At 41.1% G+C, this 14,719-nt stretch overlaps 1 protein-coding gene across 2 annotated transcripts; it reads left to right on the top strand.

Moving 5' to 3' along the window:
* The first annotated feature begins 55 nt into the window (after positions 1-55).
* Positions 56-14,693, top strand: srpk1a (SRSF protein kinase 1a). 2 transcript variants are annotated; one of them, XM_050064522.1, is made up of 16 exons: positions 56-151; positions 816-870; positions 4,533-4,660; positions 4,888-4,996; positions 5,146-5,233; positions 5,720-5,807; positions 6,273-6,379; positions 6,684-6,849; positions 6,933-6,958; positions 7,090-7,315; positions 7,468-7,836; positions 8,042-8,142; positions 8,385-8,492; positions 8,667-8,736; positions 12,877-12,969; positions 13,318-14,693. In XM_050064522.1, the coding sequence occupies exons 1-16, from the start codon at positions 139-141 to the stop codon at positions 13,500-13,502; spliced, it is 1,932 nt and encodes a 643-aa protein (XP_049920479.1). In that variant the 5' UTR covers positions 56-138; the 3' UTR covers positions 13,503-14,693. The 2 variants fall into 2 exon arrangements, with proteins under 2 accessions (XP_049920479.1, XP_049920478.1); XM_050064521.1 differs by lacking the exon at positions 12,877-12,969 and adding an exon at positions 10,878-10,970.
* The last annotated feature ends 26 nt before the right edge of the window (positions 14,694-14,719 follow it).

Genomic DNA, 14,719 nt, shown 5'->3' with positions numbered 1-14,719 from the left:
ACCATGAAAGATGGTCTGGTGCTCAGGTGGAGACATCACTGGGGAAGCTCCCCCTTGAGCAAAACGACCCAGTGCGCATGCGTGGAACATTCGATCACTGGTGGTGTAGCTAACGGCTAAGCTACGATTCCAGCCAACATGGAGAGGAAAGGTAAATCTTTACACCGACACGCCGCACACTGTATGAGCAATGATAGCCCGTGTGTGTGTTGACAGTGCAGTTGATGTTCCTCCGCGGTCACAAATGTAAAATGTAGCCGAGCTGCATGCGTTCAGAGGGTGGTTTAATTGAACGCGTCTGTCATGCACTGTTGAGCTGGAGCGAGCTACGTTAGCTCTCTAGACATTAGCTTTAGCTTCAGTGGGACATGTCAGGATTATGTAGCTGCGTTTAGCTTTATAGCTCTGTCCGTGTAACCCCCAATACCTTTAACACCGACAACATTAAACAGCCGCTATTGTGTTAACCGAGCAGCTAGCCACCGGAGTAAAATTACTATAATGTCACACTGTCGTTACAGTCGTTTAGAAGAACGGTTACCTGGGTAGGTAGCTTACTGATGTAGCTTTACTTAACGTTAGACGGCTTCCAGTATCAAACCGGGTGACTGGCAGCCCGACAGATACACCGTAATTGTGATTTAGATGTTGGAAATTATAAATCTGGGATAAAACAGTGCATAATGACCGGGCAGGATGAGGTAGTTGTACGCTTTGCCTCGGACAGTGTCATCCTTTTTGTCTTGAGTGTCAAGCAGACAACAAACGGCTTCCAGACAATGGCAAGATAACTGGTCACTGGTTTCTTTTGACAGTTCTGGCACTCCAGGCGAGGAAGAAGAGGGGGAAAGCAAAGAAGACCACCAAAAAGTGAGTTTATCTGTTCATTTTGTATATGACAACCTCAGGCATGCATTTGGTCCCTTCAGTCAGAGGTGGTTGATTGTTACAGCTTGACACATGCACTGTGTGTGCATGGTCCAGATGTTAAGGTGTGAAACTAACACAAGGTCCTTGACTGCATGCTTGCATTTTATTTTGGTCTCTGCATGATCCAAAGATAAGGAAGTGTAAGCCTGGTTAACATACCTCAAAAGAGCACTCTGGGTTGGTTTCCATAGCTTTCCATTTTTGCATGGAGGTTCAAGTAAGGGCATTAGCATTATTCATTAGGACAGTTATATTTATGAGATATAAATTGTACGCTGCCCGTATAGAATGTGCAGTATGCATTGCCTGAAATAAACCACCCGAAGACTATGTCCTACTATAGAAATAGTTTATGAATGACTGCATAAAGATAATGTGACATTTAGGGCTCGAAATAGACCGCTCAAGTGTTGATCTCCAATACTGATTGTTTTGGTGCACCTAACTATTTACTAATCATGCCATCAGTGGCATCCTCCGGAGTGTTACATAACAGCCTGAGCTATATTTAAAACCAGAGAATGAAGAAGCCCACATCAGCCCACCGAAGCATGGTATTTCACTGAAAACGGCACTACTGCAGATACTCACCTCCTGATAGTGTTATCCTCATAGCTGAAACATTCATCATCATATGATATTAAGAAGCTAATTAGAACGTAAAACAGTACAGTTGCATGCAACGGTGATGCTTGCATGCTGAGCACCATGTGCACAGAAGAGCAGTAGCACTTGTAGTGAAGGACATTGCGGACATAGCAGCTATAGCTCTGAATCAGTTGTCAGGATGAATATCAGTTTAATTTAAGCCTCTCAGGGGAAAATATACATCAGAACAACTCAAATATTAGACACGAAGTTTCCTTCGCACCCACACTAATAAGCACCACCAAGAAATAGGTGCACCCACCCAAAATTAGAGCAGCCATGTATTTTCCTTTCATGAAAATCTGGCTAATTGGAGAGCGTGTGGCTCCACATTTAAGTAATGATATTACTTTGATGCCACCCTGTCTTCATTCTTTGATTGTCAGTGAAGAGCTGTGACTGAGTATGAGAAATGAGAGGATTAATTATCACCAAATCTGATTGCTTCCTACAAATGTGTTATTAATTACAAGAAACTCCGTTATGCAAGAGTAGCTAATACATTTCACATTCATTTAAAAGTCAAAATTCTGTTCAAATGATTTAGTAATTAATTGCCGCAGTTTGTTCTGGTGCACAAACATGCCTTAAAAAACCTCTCTGCTTCAAATAAGCGTGTCAGGCATGAATAAGTAGGTTGTAGATTATGTGGAAACCAGCAGCTCATTTGTGAGACACTACAGACCAGTTTGGGAATTTATTTGAATGTGATCTCAGCTCTCTTGGCTCCCGTGGTGATGAGCAGCCTTAATCTGCTCTGTGGAGGAAGTAACATCAGGCTGCCTGGCTTTCAAGTTAATATTAGGAACTGAACTGTTGGCAAACACAGATATAGGATGTTGCACATAGATACACAAAGTGCTCAAATGCCAATGTGATTTTCATACTTTATAAAATGACTGAATATGGTGTTATATGATTAGAAATATCCTTAGCTGTAAAGCCACTTCATTTTTCCTACACATTAGCAGCTGTCAAACATGATTGGTTGAAATGCCAGAACAACTATATATTAATTTCTCATTTAAAGAGTTGTATGACTAAATTAATGAAACCTCAAATGAATACAGGATTATTCTCGTTAAAAATGGAGGTATGTTCTCGTTATAAAGCAGGTATACCCCCTTAAGAAAGGCATTATATATTCAAAATTGACACTTAGGCCACCCTGTTGTTCACTGATGCCTGCATTGATTTTTTTTTTTTTTTTTTAAAGATATTTTTTTGGGCATTTTTAGCCTTTATTTGATAGGACAGACAAGCGTGAAAGGGGGAGAGAGAGAGGGAGTGACATGCAGCAAAGGGCCACAGGCTGGAGTCGAACCCGGGCCGCTGCGGCAACAGCCTTGTACATGGGGCGCCTGCTCTACCACTAAGCCACCGATGCCCCGCATTGATATATTATTAGCTGCAGTTATGGTCAAAACACTGGTAACTACAATAAAAAAAAAAAATAATAATAATAATAATATGAATAGACTTTCCGACAGGTCCTTTATGCTTATGCTAAATGTCAGTCATAATTATGTGCAGACGCTTAGATGCCTTATTTTTTTTGGGTTCTTGACATGTAGTGCATTAAAACATGATATTTTCCTGTAGTAATCTGCAAAACCTATTCATTTTCCTAATGCTCTTTTTATAATATCTTAATTTTTGTTCAGTCTTTTATGGCTTGCTCTACATGTACTTTGTCTCTTCCATCTGACAACCCGACATAATGACAAAATAATTGAGCTCTTTGTAACTGTGGCACCCCAGTGACACAGCATTACACCCAAATGTTTTATTTTTATGATGATGCATTATTTTTTTCTTTTCTAATGCAGCTGCAGTTTTTTTTACCCAGATCCTATTAATTTGTAATGCATTATCTACCAATACTGAGTACTGAAGTCCTGACTGAACAGTGTATTATAGTATCACAGTTGCACAGTGCACACTTAACCCAAAATAGGACTGCATTGAGATAAGTAAAAACCATTCATATTCAGACACGTGTTGACAGCTGCGTAGCAGCATAGATTTCGTTCAGTGTTTCCTACATTTTGTGTGTGTGATATGTGTGTAAGGAGGAGTGTCAGTGGGGATGTGTTGTGGCAGGAAGAGTTTGATGAGATTTTGACAGCGTCTCTTTTTCTCCAGTATAAATAAAATATAGAAGTTCCAATGCAGTTATCAATCATCAGCAGCAATTCACAGGCGTGGTCCACCTGAAAGATGTTTTTATAACTCAAGTTGCCTTTGCTCGCTTACAGTCTCTTTCAGTGTGCAAGCTGCTGTGTATAAGTTTGTGAGTATTTTGTTTCTAGCAGATAGAGAGCAATTAAAATTGGTTTCGCTTTGGATTGGCTTTGGACGTCCTTCTGTATTTGTTTGAGCTGCTGTTAAAGTTCAAAGTCCTTCAAATTGTGGATTATTCTTAATGGTGTTCAACATTCATTTTAATTAAAAGTGGTAATACATTCTGTTGGTTAGGTCAGGGCAGATAATGTCAAACCTAAAACACTTAAAGGTAGATTACAACATAACTTCCAGGTGACGTGATGCAAATGAACAACCTGTCCAAGGTTTAAAGGTCTGGTGTCTGGCCAGCGCAGCTTTGCCATTGTGTTCCTGTGGGAATAAAGCCAGCTGCTGCTCTATTGTTTTGTCTTGGGAACAATTAGCTGTGATGCATTAAGCAGGATCTAGGTGTGGTTAAATTCATGGGGTGGAGGCTAATGACAGTTATTGTTAACAAACTCTGTAAAAGATGTAGAACATTTGTGTTACCCTTGTTAGATAGTTGTTTAATAGGAGTGCATTCATATAATTGAATGACAGGTAATTGGTAGCAAGTGCTGTATAGATAAACACTTAAAAAACTTCCATTCTCAGACAGGAAAGAATATGTCAGGGACTCTGTTCCTTATGAAGTCTATGATGTTTGTGTGCATGTGTTTGTCCATCAGGCAGCCAGTCAATCCAAGAGCTCGACAACATCCCCAGCAAGAAGCCTCGCCACAGGAACCCGAGGAACCTGAGGAGATCCTTGGCTCTGACGATGAGGAGCAGGAAGACCCCAATGACTACTGCAAAGGTGAGTCCTGTCTTATTCAGTAGGTTAATCTACATGCTGTGACCCAGTTATTATAAATAACCAGATTTAAATGTTTGATGAAAGCGTTGCTGTGGTTTACAGTAAATAAACTTCCTTTGTAACTGAGTTATGCCAATTTATAATCTTAATTTAAGACAACCCAGTTAAGGTATTTTATGACAAACTGTCTAAACTGTTTAGTCAGCCTGTATTTTCTCCTCTTGTAGGTGGCTACCACCATGTGAAAGTAGGAGACCTTTACAATGGAAAATACCATGTGATCCGGAAACTGGGCTGGGGACACTTCTCCACCGTGTGGCTCGCCTGGGACATCCAGTACGAGAAAACCTTTTTCTTACTGCACTGTTTTGTTTTTGAGGCCTGAAGTTGGATACAGATTCAGTAGCAGCTGACTCTGAGACTGTTGTGGTACGACCTTATACAGTGCTTCCTGTTAGCGAACGTTGCTTGCTCTGTGGTTGCAGGGTTAAGAGGTTTGTTGCAATGAAGGTGGTGAAGAGTGCGGAGCACTACACAGAGACAGCAGTGGATGAGATCAAACTCCTCAGATCCGTGAGTAGATGAGTTAATTGCACACAGAAGATTTTGTGAGTTGAAATCAGGAAGTGGAGTAAATGTATGCAAATATGTACTGATGACATTAATGCAGACACACTGGGATGATAAAGTTGGTAAAGATAAATACTAGAACAGCTAGAACAGTCTGGTAAGTTCAGAAAATGACATCACTCTACTGCAATACAGCCTTTAAAATCAGGAAAAGACAACACTCATGATGTAACCATATCCAAAATCTAAGATCCTATCTAGTCTCATATCATGATATCAATATGTTGCCCAGCCCATTACAGACTTTACATAATCTGTGACTTCCCCCATGGTTTTGTGTAACAACATTCGGCATGTTAGACATGTATGTTCAAGCAGTATTCCATGACTACAGATAAAGACATACCAGCTCTGTATTGGTCCAGTCTAACACTGTAAGGTGTAAAGCCTGAATGTTGTGGTTGTGTTGTTCTGCTTCTTTGTTCCCAGGTCAGAAACTCAGACACCAATGACCCCAACCGGGAGATGGTGGTCCAGATGTTAGACGACTTCAAGATCTCTGGTATTAATGGAACTCGTATCCTTTAAAGCCAGATATTGTTAATGCTTCCTGATCGTATTCAGATTTGATCTCTTTAATTGCCTCCTATTGGGAAGACTAAAGCCTGTTAATTCTTAGAAAAACACTTTGACAAGGAGAGGATCATTCCTTCCCCTGGTGTCAAATTTAGCTGTGAAAGCAGTATGCAAGTAACAATGTAAACAACAGGTGATGGGCATAATAGATGGAACCTTGTGTGTCCCAAACAGACTTCCACCTATCACAACACTTTGGCTGAGTAAGATCCACTGAATGCCACAGGGAGAGCTGGAGCTGTAACATGACACTCCCTAACAACACTGTAGTGTTTGCACTTCTATGACCCACCCAATAATGTTTATAATTGTCATGTAGGTGAGGTGACCATAGAGCCTTAGCATGTTTAGGAAATTGTTTTCAGTGTGGCTTTACTTGCATTACCTTAACTGTTGTTGTCTTCAGATGTCTGCATGGTGTTTGAGGTGTTGGGGCATCACTTATTAAAGTGGATAATAAAGTCCAATTACCAGGGGCTGCCCCTGCCATGTGTGAAGAGCATCATAAAACAGGTAATATTTAGCTTTTGTATGCTGGTTTCTCCTGATGGAGGTTTGGTTATAGCTTCCAGCAGTTAAAAGGGCCAGGTAAACTGTAGGCGGAGTGACAGGTGGAAACAAGTCAGGGCGGAGCATTTTGTGCTTGCATTTTTTTCAGCTAAGGAGCTTTTGTCATAATGTAACTGATTCATAAATGTTGATACAGTATGCTTGGATAATTGATTTTACATCACTAAGTATTGATTTATTTTTAGTTTGCTCAGATTGCTCAGATACACAGTTAAACCTTTAAAATCCCCATTTATTCATTTTCCAGGTACTCCAAGGCCTGGACTACTTGCACACAAAGTGTCAGATCATCCACACAGACATCAAGCCAGAGAATATCCTGATGAGTGTCGATGAGCCTTATGTACGGAAGCTTGCAGCTGAAGCCACGGAGTGGCAGAGGGCTGGGGCTCCTCCTCCCTCCGGTTCAGCAAGTATGAGACAAACACTTGTTCATATTTACATTCATGAGCTCAGTTTGGTCACAGGTTGTACTCATCTGATATTCTCTTTTCAGTAAGCACAGCGCCTGCTCCAAAACAGGTACAACCTTTTATTATTTACTTTTTGCATACTACATCAGCCTCCCATGTTCTCAGTACAACACATTTAAAGCAGTCCCACAAATGTGCAACTCTAAAGTTTTGAATTTGTTTTTGTTTTTTTTCTGACAGACGGTAAAAATGTCCAAGAACAAGAAGAAGAAGTTAAAAAAGAAGCAGAAGCGTCAGGCGGAGCTGCTGGAAAAGTGCATCCTGGACCTGGAGGAGATGGAGAAGACCACAGAGCCACGAGAGGATGAAGAGGATGAAGATGAGGACCCGCAGTCTCCAAAGGGACGGGCCTGCGCTCCACTCAGACAGGTGTCTATGCAGGAGATAGTTAACGAGGAGATAGAGGGTAAGAAGCCAACGTCACAGAAGGAATATTTGCTTTTTAATTTTTTATTGCTGTTGGTTAAAGTTCTGTCACAGCTGTGAAACAGTAATAAAATCCCTGGTATGAGTCACGAGTGTAAAGAAATGTCTTCCGCCTTTTCCTGATATTTTCAGAGAGCAGTGTGGATGCAGATCTCATAAGGGTGGGACCAGAGGGACTGTCGGAGGTGAACTGCAATGGCCATGTGGAGTCAGACCAGAGGCAGTCCCAGTGGAGGGAAGAAGACCAACACAATGGCAACGCAGAGCCCACAGAGCAATGTGCCAGTCAGGAGGAGCAGCATGAGGAGTCCCCTGTTCAACTCATGTGCAATGGTGTGGACTCTGCGGATCTTACAGAGCTGGACACTGAGACTGAGGGCAGGGGTGCTCGTAGTGGAAAAACTGAGAGACACCATCCTGCTGGGCGGGAGGAGGGAGAGCTGCAGCAAAGCATTTTGCAGGAGGAGGATGAGGATGAGGGAGGGCACGACAGACTGAACGGTCAGTCAGCCAAAATCAGTACATCTACTAAGTGCAAAGAGTTTTTTTTAGTAGCTGTTTGCTCTGGCTGGGCTGCTTTTGAAGTTTAATAAAGCCGCAGCCATGTGAACTTTGGAATATTGATCGTTAGGCTCTTCTTTTATTAGATGTTTAGTCCATTCTTATCTTTTCGTCTCTCTCTCTGTCTCTTTCTGCTCTCACATAGGCAAGCTCACAGCAGGATCCCTGCTAGTTAACCCCCTTGAGCCAGTCAATTCAGACAAGATCAAGGTCAAGATTGCAGACTTGGGAAACGCCTGCTGGGTGGTGAGTAGCCTGCTAATGACCTGAGGGATTTCCTGATTAGGGATGAAGCCTCCAGCTAGGGACACATGCAGTGTCATCTAGCTACCAAAATAGAAATACTTAAATCTTTCAGCCCTTTGTTTAATGTGTTGCATTGAACTAAGCTTTGAAATATAATGGCAGATAAAGTCAGATTCAGTTCTCAGACTCAGCTCTGTCACACATTTTGATTATTTCTCCTCCTCTGTCTCTTTCTCTTTCAGCACAAGCACTTTACAGAAGACATCCAGACACGGCAGTACAGGTCCTTAGAGGTGCTCATTGGTGCTGGATACAGCACACCGGCCGATATATGGAGCACAGCCTGCATGGTGAGAAACTGCACTGACAATCAACTATTGCATTGTGTCGAAACCTAAGAAAAAAATCACAGTCCAATGTACCTTGAAGTGTTATGAGAGCGTAGCAGCTGGTGTGTGGGAGTAAAGATATTCCTTCATACGGTGTCTTTTCCTTTGTTTATGATGATTGTGTTGTCTCCTCAGGCCTTTGAGCTCGCCACAGGGGACTACTTGTTTGAACCACATTCTGGGGAAGATTATTCCAGGGATGAAGGTATTGCTGGGACTTCCTCTTCCTGCCTATTCTCTGGTTTATCCAGTTATAACTGCGCAGCATTAATCCTTCTTGGTGCTATATTTAGCAGTATTTTTGAAATGTATGCTTTACTGGTAAGAGGCTTTATCATTGGTGGTAATTTTAAACACTTACTGCTGCTGTGAAAAGCTTCATGATGTTTTTTTTGTATGAAATTTGCACTTATTGGAGTTGTATTGCTATTATGAATTATTTAAAATATCCACACATCAAATAAGAGTTTCACAGTAAGCATGGCAAGTTGTGTCCTTCGCTCCAAATTTTTCAGTTTTCATAATAAGCTCCTGTGCACTTTCTTTAATTTCCCACTGTGCTAACACTTAAATGGGGTACTCCATTACAGTGATTTCAAATGGTGTCAAATTCAGAGGAAATCAAGGTGTGAATCATGTGATGATGAGTACCAGCATTCCTGTGTTTATTTCCTCTCTAACACCTCAAACCACACTGTGACTGCACTGGAGAGGGGGCCATCTCTCATTTCCTCACTCATCTTATCTTCACCTCCTCACTCACTCTCGGTCATGTGTCATTGTTCTCCTCCTTATGCTTTCTTTATGTTAATGTTGGCTCGCTGCTTAGCTTGAGGTTTCTGTACTGACATGATTTTGCTGCAGCATGTCAGGTATGTGCTAAGATTCGTTTTATTGGCACATGCCCCGCAGCTGTTAATCGGCTTCCTCACACCTACATTGCATGAACTCATGATGCTGTTGCTTAATATGATTCTACAGCTTGTTCTGTTGTTTTTTACTAATCACTCATCATGTATCAATATCTGCCATTCACGCTTTAGTGCGTATGCCTTTGGCTGTGCTTTAAACCTCATTTTCAGTCTGGTTCCATTTCATTTGTTTTGTTATATGAAAGTGAATGGCCTATATGTGTTTAAATGTGTGTAGCTTTTGATGTAAATAATATAGACGTCCTATAGATGTGCTTTTTGTCATACGCTGTAGGCTGTCATCATCCATTGTTCCTAATACATTGATACTAGGGCTGGGCAAGATATTGATCCTATATCGATATTGTGATGTGAGAGAACAGTGAGTGTTTCCCTGACAATTGTACGGCTTGGTGCTCTGCCAGGCCAAAAACTATTGTAAAGTATATTTCAATAATGCGCAATATCCAGTCTAGTGTTTCCCCTATTTTCAGTCATGCAGCGATGCACTGCCATGAACTGCAGTGGCGCAGTCAGTTGAAAAGTTGAAGTGAAGATGACGTTGTCGGGACTGGTTACAAACAGGCTCAGTCGTAATCAACACGCGTACGTGCTGAGTGACAAATTCAGTGTTTTGTGTTTAAAGCTGAGCTAGACCAGAGAGCTTTCGGTTAAAGCAGATTGTGATGTTGTTTTGCCACCATGTTGTCAGTGAAGTTTGCTCGGAGTGATATAATGTGCCCCGGCGGTGCTTTTTATGTGGTGTGAGCACTGCAATGGACTCTGTTTAAAAAAAAAAAAAAAAAGAAAGAAGAAGCCTTTTGAATGCTACATGCCACCAGTCGTGGTGATTTATGAGGCACTTTGGCCTTGTGTGCTCTGAATAATTTGGCACGCAGTTAACACACTCCTCATAATTGTTTGAATGAAAACTCAACTGGTATCTGCTCCTGGTGTTCTTTGCCGCTGTTTTGAAAGAAGTTAATAACAGGAGTAACAGGTGAACCAGATTTAAAAGTGACACGTTTTAAAATAAGTGCTGTGTGGTGGATTTAATTCATGGCGATGTGAAGAGTGGTTCATGTGGATTTTGAAAAGTATCTGAAAAATATTTTACAAACATTAGTGTTACATTTGCGAATAGAATTTGGTGTGGGAGACGACCCCATTTATCCACATTAATACTGATTATTTATCATAAATCTCACTGTGTAACTGTGAAGACAATGATAGTCAACCCTACAATATTACCGCAATATATGGATGACATTGAGTTATTTTGTCAAAAATATCGTGATATTTAATTTTCTCCGTATCGCCCAGCCCTAACTGTTCCACATAACTGTTTGCCATCTCTCTCCTATCCCCTCTCCTCCCTCGAAACTGTTACCCTCTGACTCTCTGTCTCTCCTCCTCGGATGTGCCTCATTTCCAGACCATCTTGCTCTCATGATTGAGTTGCTCGGTAAAATTCCTCGTCACTATGCTCTGAGTGGGAAATACTCACAGGAATACTTCACCAAGAGAGGTACGCCACCCCTCTGTCTGTGGCTCGCTCTGGGAACGGTGGATGTGAGGTGAAGGGGGAGAGTCAGCACATTCAGTTCTACCAAAGTTGTTGGTGTGTGCAGGCCAGTGGGCAAAATAATGAATACAGCCCAATAAATGTATCTTACTTTGAACAGTGCCATGAGACATTGATACAAGTGTCAGTAGTTGTGCCAAAGATTGCCTGGCAGAGGTACACTCACTACCTTCTTAGTTGTAGCCAGATGACTTGGCTGCCAGTACTGTATTGATCCCTGTAGGGGAAATTCTCATTACTTTTTTCCTTCATGGGTTAGTCAACTGCTTTTAACTAGCAGTGTTTCTTTTAATTACAGACATGTGTATGATATCAGTTTCCGAATATAAAATGGCATCAGAAGTTTTTATGAGCGTTTGTAACACTGTGATAACTAAGAAGGGGTCTGGGAATAACACCTCATCCATAAGGGATCTCCAGCCTGAAATAGTTTGAGAACCTTTGTGCTCCAGATGGCCCCTGTGGAGCTGGCAGACATGTTCAAGAGCGCTTCTGCAGGGCAGATGCCTGTTTCTGGGGCTTGAACCTGAATCCTGGTCTCTGTGCTGGAAACCCTCTGCTGCCTTCACTGTGGCACAGAGTCTTAATAAGATAACCTTTGTAATGAATCAGTGCACTGATTTCCTTACTGTGATCTTATTACATTTGTCTAATGCAGTAATGCAATGTGCTACTGTTCCTAAATTCAGCAACCACATCATAGTTACCAATCAAACAGTTATATTGTTACTTACGTTACATAAGTTCTTCAGTTTTCTGTATAATGGCCGGATAGTCTAGTGCGCCTCTGGAGAGCCTCTTTAGCCTTGGCAGTCTGTTACTGACTGAAGGAGGAACAGGTTGTCTGTGAAACGATTTAAGAGACTCTCACTGGGTATAACCGCTGCTTTAGTGATAAACATGTCAAATAAGCTGCACTAGTCTACTAAGAAGCCATGGTTTGGTGAGTGAACGACTCGAGTGAGTTTGTTTGGCCAGTTAAATGCAGTTTATGTGCCATTTAAAGATATTTTTCTCCTCTTAAATCTGTCATCAATATCTAACAATGTCAGGAAGGCTAGTCTCGTATTTAATTTATAGATGTACTTTTATTTTAAGGTAAGATGGGGATTTGTGCTGATATGTGGGCACATGTAAGGTTCAGTACTATAGATTTAATTGCTGATAACATGACAGTACATCTCAGGCAGTGTTGCGGAGTACTGCAAAATTAATGTAACAAGAAGTGAAATAAATTACTTTCTTCAGGGAGTAAAAAAAGTAAAATAATGCATTACTTTTTAAAAAAGTAAGGAGTGATGTGTTATATATATTTTTTGAGTAACGACCCCAACACTGCTGATTTCTTATGTTATTTGTTGATATGGTGAAGTGTTTGAAGTGTGAGAAAATTATCGAGACCTGCGTTACTACTTTAAAATTAGGATGAGGCTTCAGCAGGTATTAACAGGTGTATATGATAAAAACACTGCCAACTTAGTATGAGTAAGTGAAGGTGTTTGCTTTGAGACTGAAGGAAAGGCTTATCAGTTAAAGGCTGATTACAGTGAGAAAGAGTATTATTCCCTCCTAGTTGTAGCTGGAGCGGAGCTGGAAACAGTTTAAGAACCTTAGAGCACTTGTAATGTCTGGTGGCTAGGTTTGATGACGTGATTTCTAACTGTAGGTCTGCGCACCCAAGCCTCTGCAACAATCTGGCCCGTATATGTATGTGTGCTGTCAGCCTGACCTTCCTCAGCCCTCCACCCACACACCCAGAGTGGGCCTGTGACTGGGACACTGTCTGACGAATGTGTTGTGTGTCTTGTCTGTCTTGTCCCTCTCCTCTTGGAAATCGGCTGCCGTGTAGACCATATAGCGCTGATCATTGAGCTGCTGGGGAGTGTCCCACGCAAACTCATTATGAGCGGCAAATATTCCAAGGATTTTTTCACCAAGAAAGGTAAAACAAAGACGCATCAGTGTCAAGATGAGAGACGGCTTTCTGCCTGTCGTTAAGATCATTGCTTAGAGCTACCTATATTTTCACATTTTCTGTTGTGTGAAGTTTTTAAAATGTTTTTTTACCTGAACTTTAATTGTTAAAACATTCCCATCATTAGATATTACTATTTAAAAGAAATGCCTGTCCTGGAAAACAGTTAATAAACTCAAATATTTAATGTATGTTATATCTAGATATTTGAATATGTTTTCACAGACTAAACTAGCTCATGGTAAATTTACATGTGGGGAACTGTGGTATGTTCCTGCACGGCTCTCTGATGCTGCGCTGTCTGTCCGTCTGCAGGTGATTTGAAACACATCACCAAGCTGAAGCCGTGGGGCCTGCTCGAGGTGCTGATTGACAAGTATGAGTGGCCCCGTGAAGAAGCCGAGTGCTTTACTGACTTCCTGCTTCCCATGCTGGAGCTGATCCCAGAGAAGAGAGCCACAGCCGCGGAGTGCTTGCGTCACCCCTGGCTCACCCTCTAGTGGAGACCTCCAGCCATTGCACCTCCCTCTCCCTGTCACTCTCTCCAGAGACTGCAACAGATCACTTTCCAGTTTGGGCATATCAGATGAATATTTATTTCTCTTTATTTTTTTGTTTTGGATTTCTTATGTTCTTGTTATTGAACTAATGCTTCTGTGTATGTTTGCTTTGTGTTTGTTGGTTCTCCTCTTGGTGTGACGACGTCAGGAATCCAGTGGATTATATTACTTTGTGGTCATGTTGGCTCCAACCTGCTGTGCTCCGTTCACCCACCCAACTAAGCAAACCTGTTATTGTACTGCTAGTGACTCATCCTTGTTTGTTACACTCCTGCACTAAAACCCAAACAAATCAAGGATATGTAGCCTTTCTTGGTCATTTTTGTCCCCTTTAAAAAGGATTCGCTATCACTTCTTTTCTCGTGCATTTTCATTAGTGCTGTGTTGTTTTTTTTTAAGAATTATTTTATCTTCTATTACACATGTAAGGTATACATTTTGTATTTGTAAAGTAGGCTTAGAAAGTTGCACACTGGGCTGACATTTACACTGACTGTGGTAATGTTCACAGCATTTTTCCAGACAGAGTTTCCACTGTCTGATAACGTAGGTCATATTATTTAGCCATAACAAATCCGTTGTCACCTGGTACTTAGTGTGGTTAGTTAATTATAATAAATGAGATCTTTCATTCTCATGGGAGGCTGGTATTCTCATACAACTATTACAATTCAGGAATATAGTGTTCTAAAGGTTTCAACAAGAGGACATGTTAAGAAGCCCAATTTAAAGGAAAAAAAGTGAAAATAAACTGTATATATCTGTACCAAAGAGTTTGCCTTTATGTATATTACAGTTATGTACAGTTTTTAACAGATCTTATATCTTAGCTAAACTTATTTAGCTGGGTAGCTGTGTTTTAATAAAGCGTATGGAAGATGTGTTCGCGCTCCGTTGTGTGTATGGCCAACTGTTCAATAATGTCACTGTTTTTACCATAGAAATGGTGAGATCCGATGTTATGTAATGGTGTCCCAAATTGATCATATCAGAGTTACCTATGTATCTATTGAGCCTAGGTCAAAACAACAATTTACATCAGTGTCAGATTCAAGAGCATAGACGTACTGTAAGCTGTCAACTTACAAAACTGTACAACACACCATACAATAAAAGCAGATGTTCATACAATACAAAGTGACTGTATCCAGCTTGTT

Source organism: Epinephelus moara, chromosome 16 (genome assembly GCF_006386435.1).
Source record: "Epinephelus moara isolate mb chromosome 16, YSFRI_EMoa_1.0, whole genome shotgun sequence".
Lineage (NCBI taxonomy): Eukaryota > Metazoa > Chordata > Actinopteri > Perciformes > Serranidae > Epinephelus > Epinephelus moara.
The sequence above is the reverse complement of the archived record's forward strand: the minus strand, read 5'-3'. Positions and strand labels throughout refer to the sequence as shown.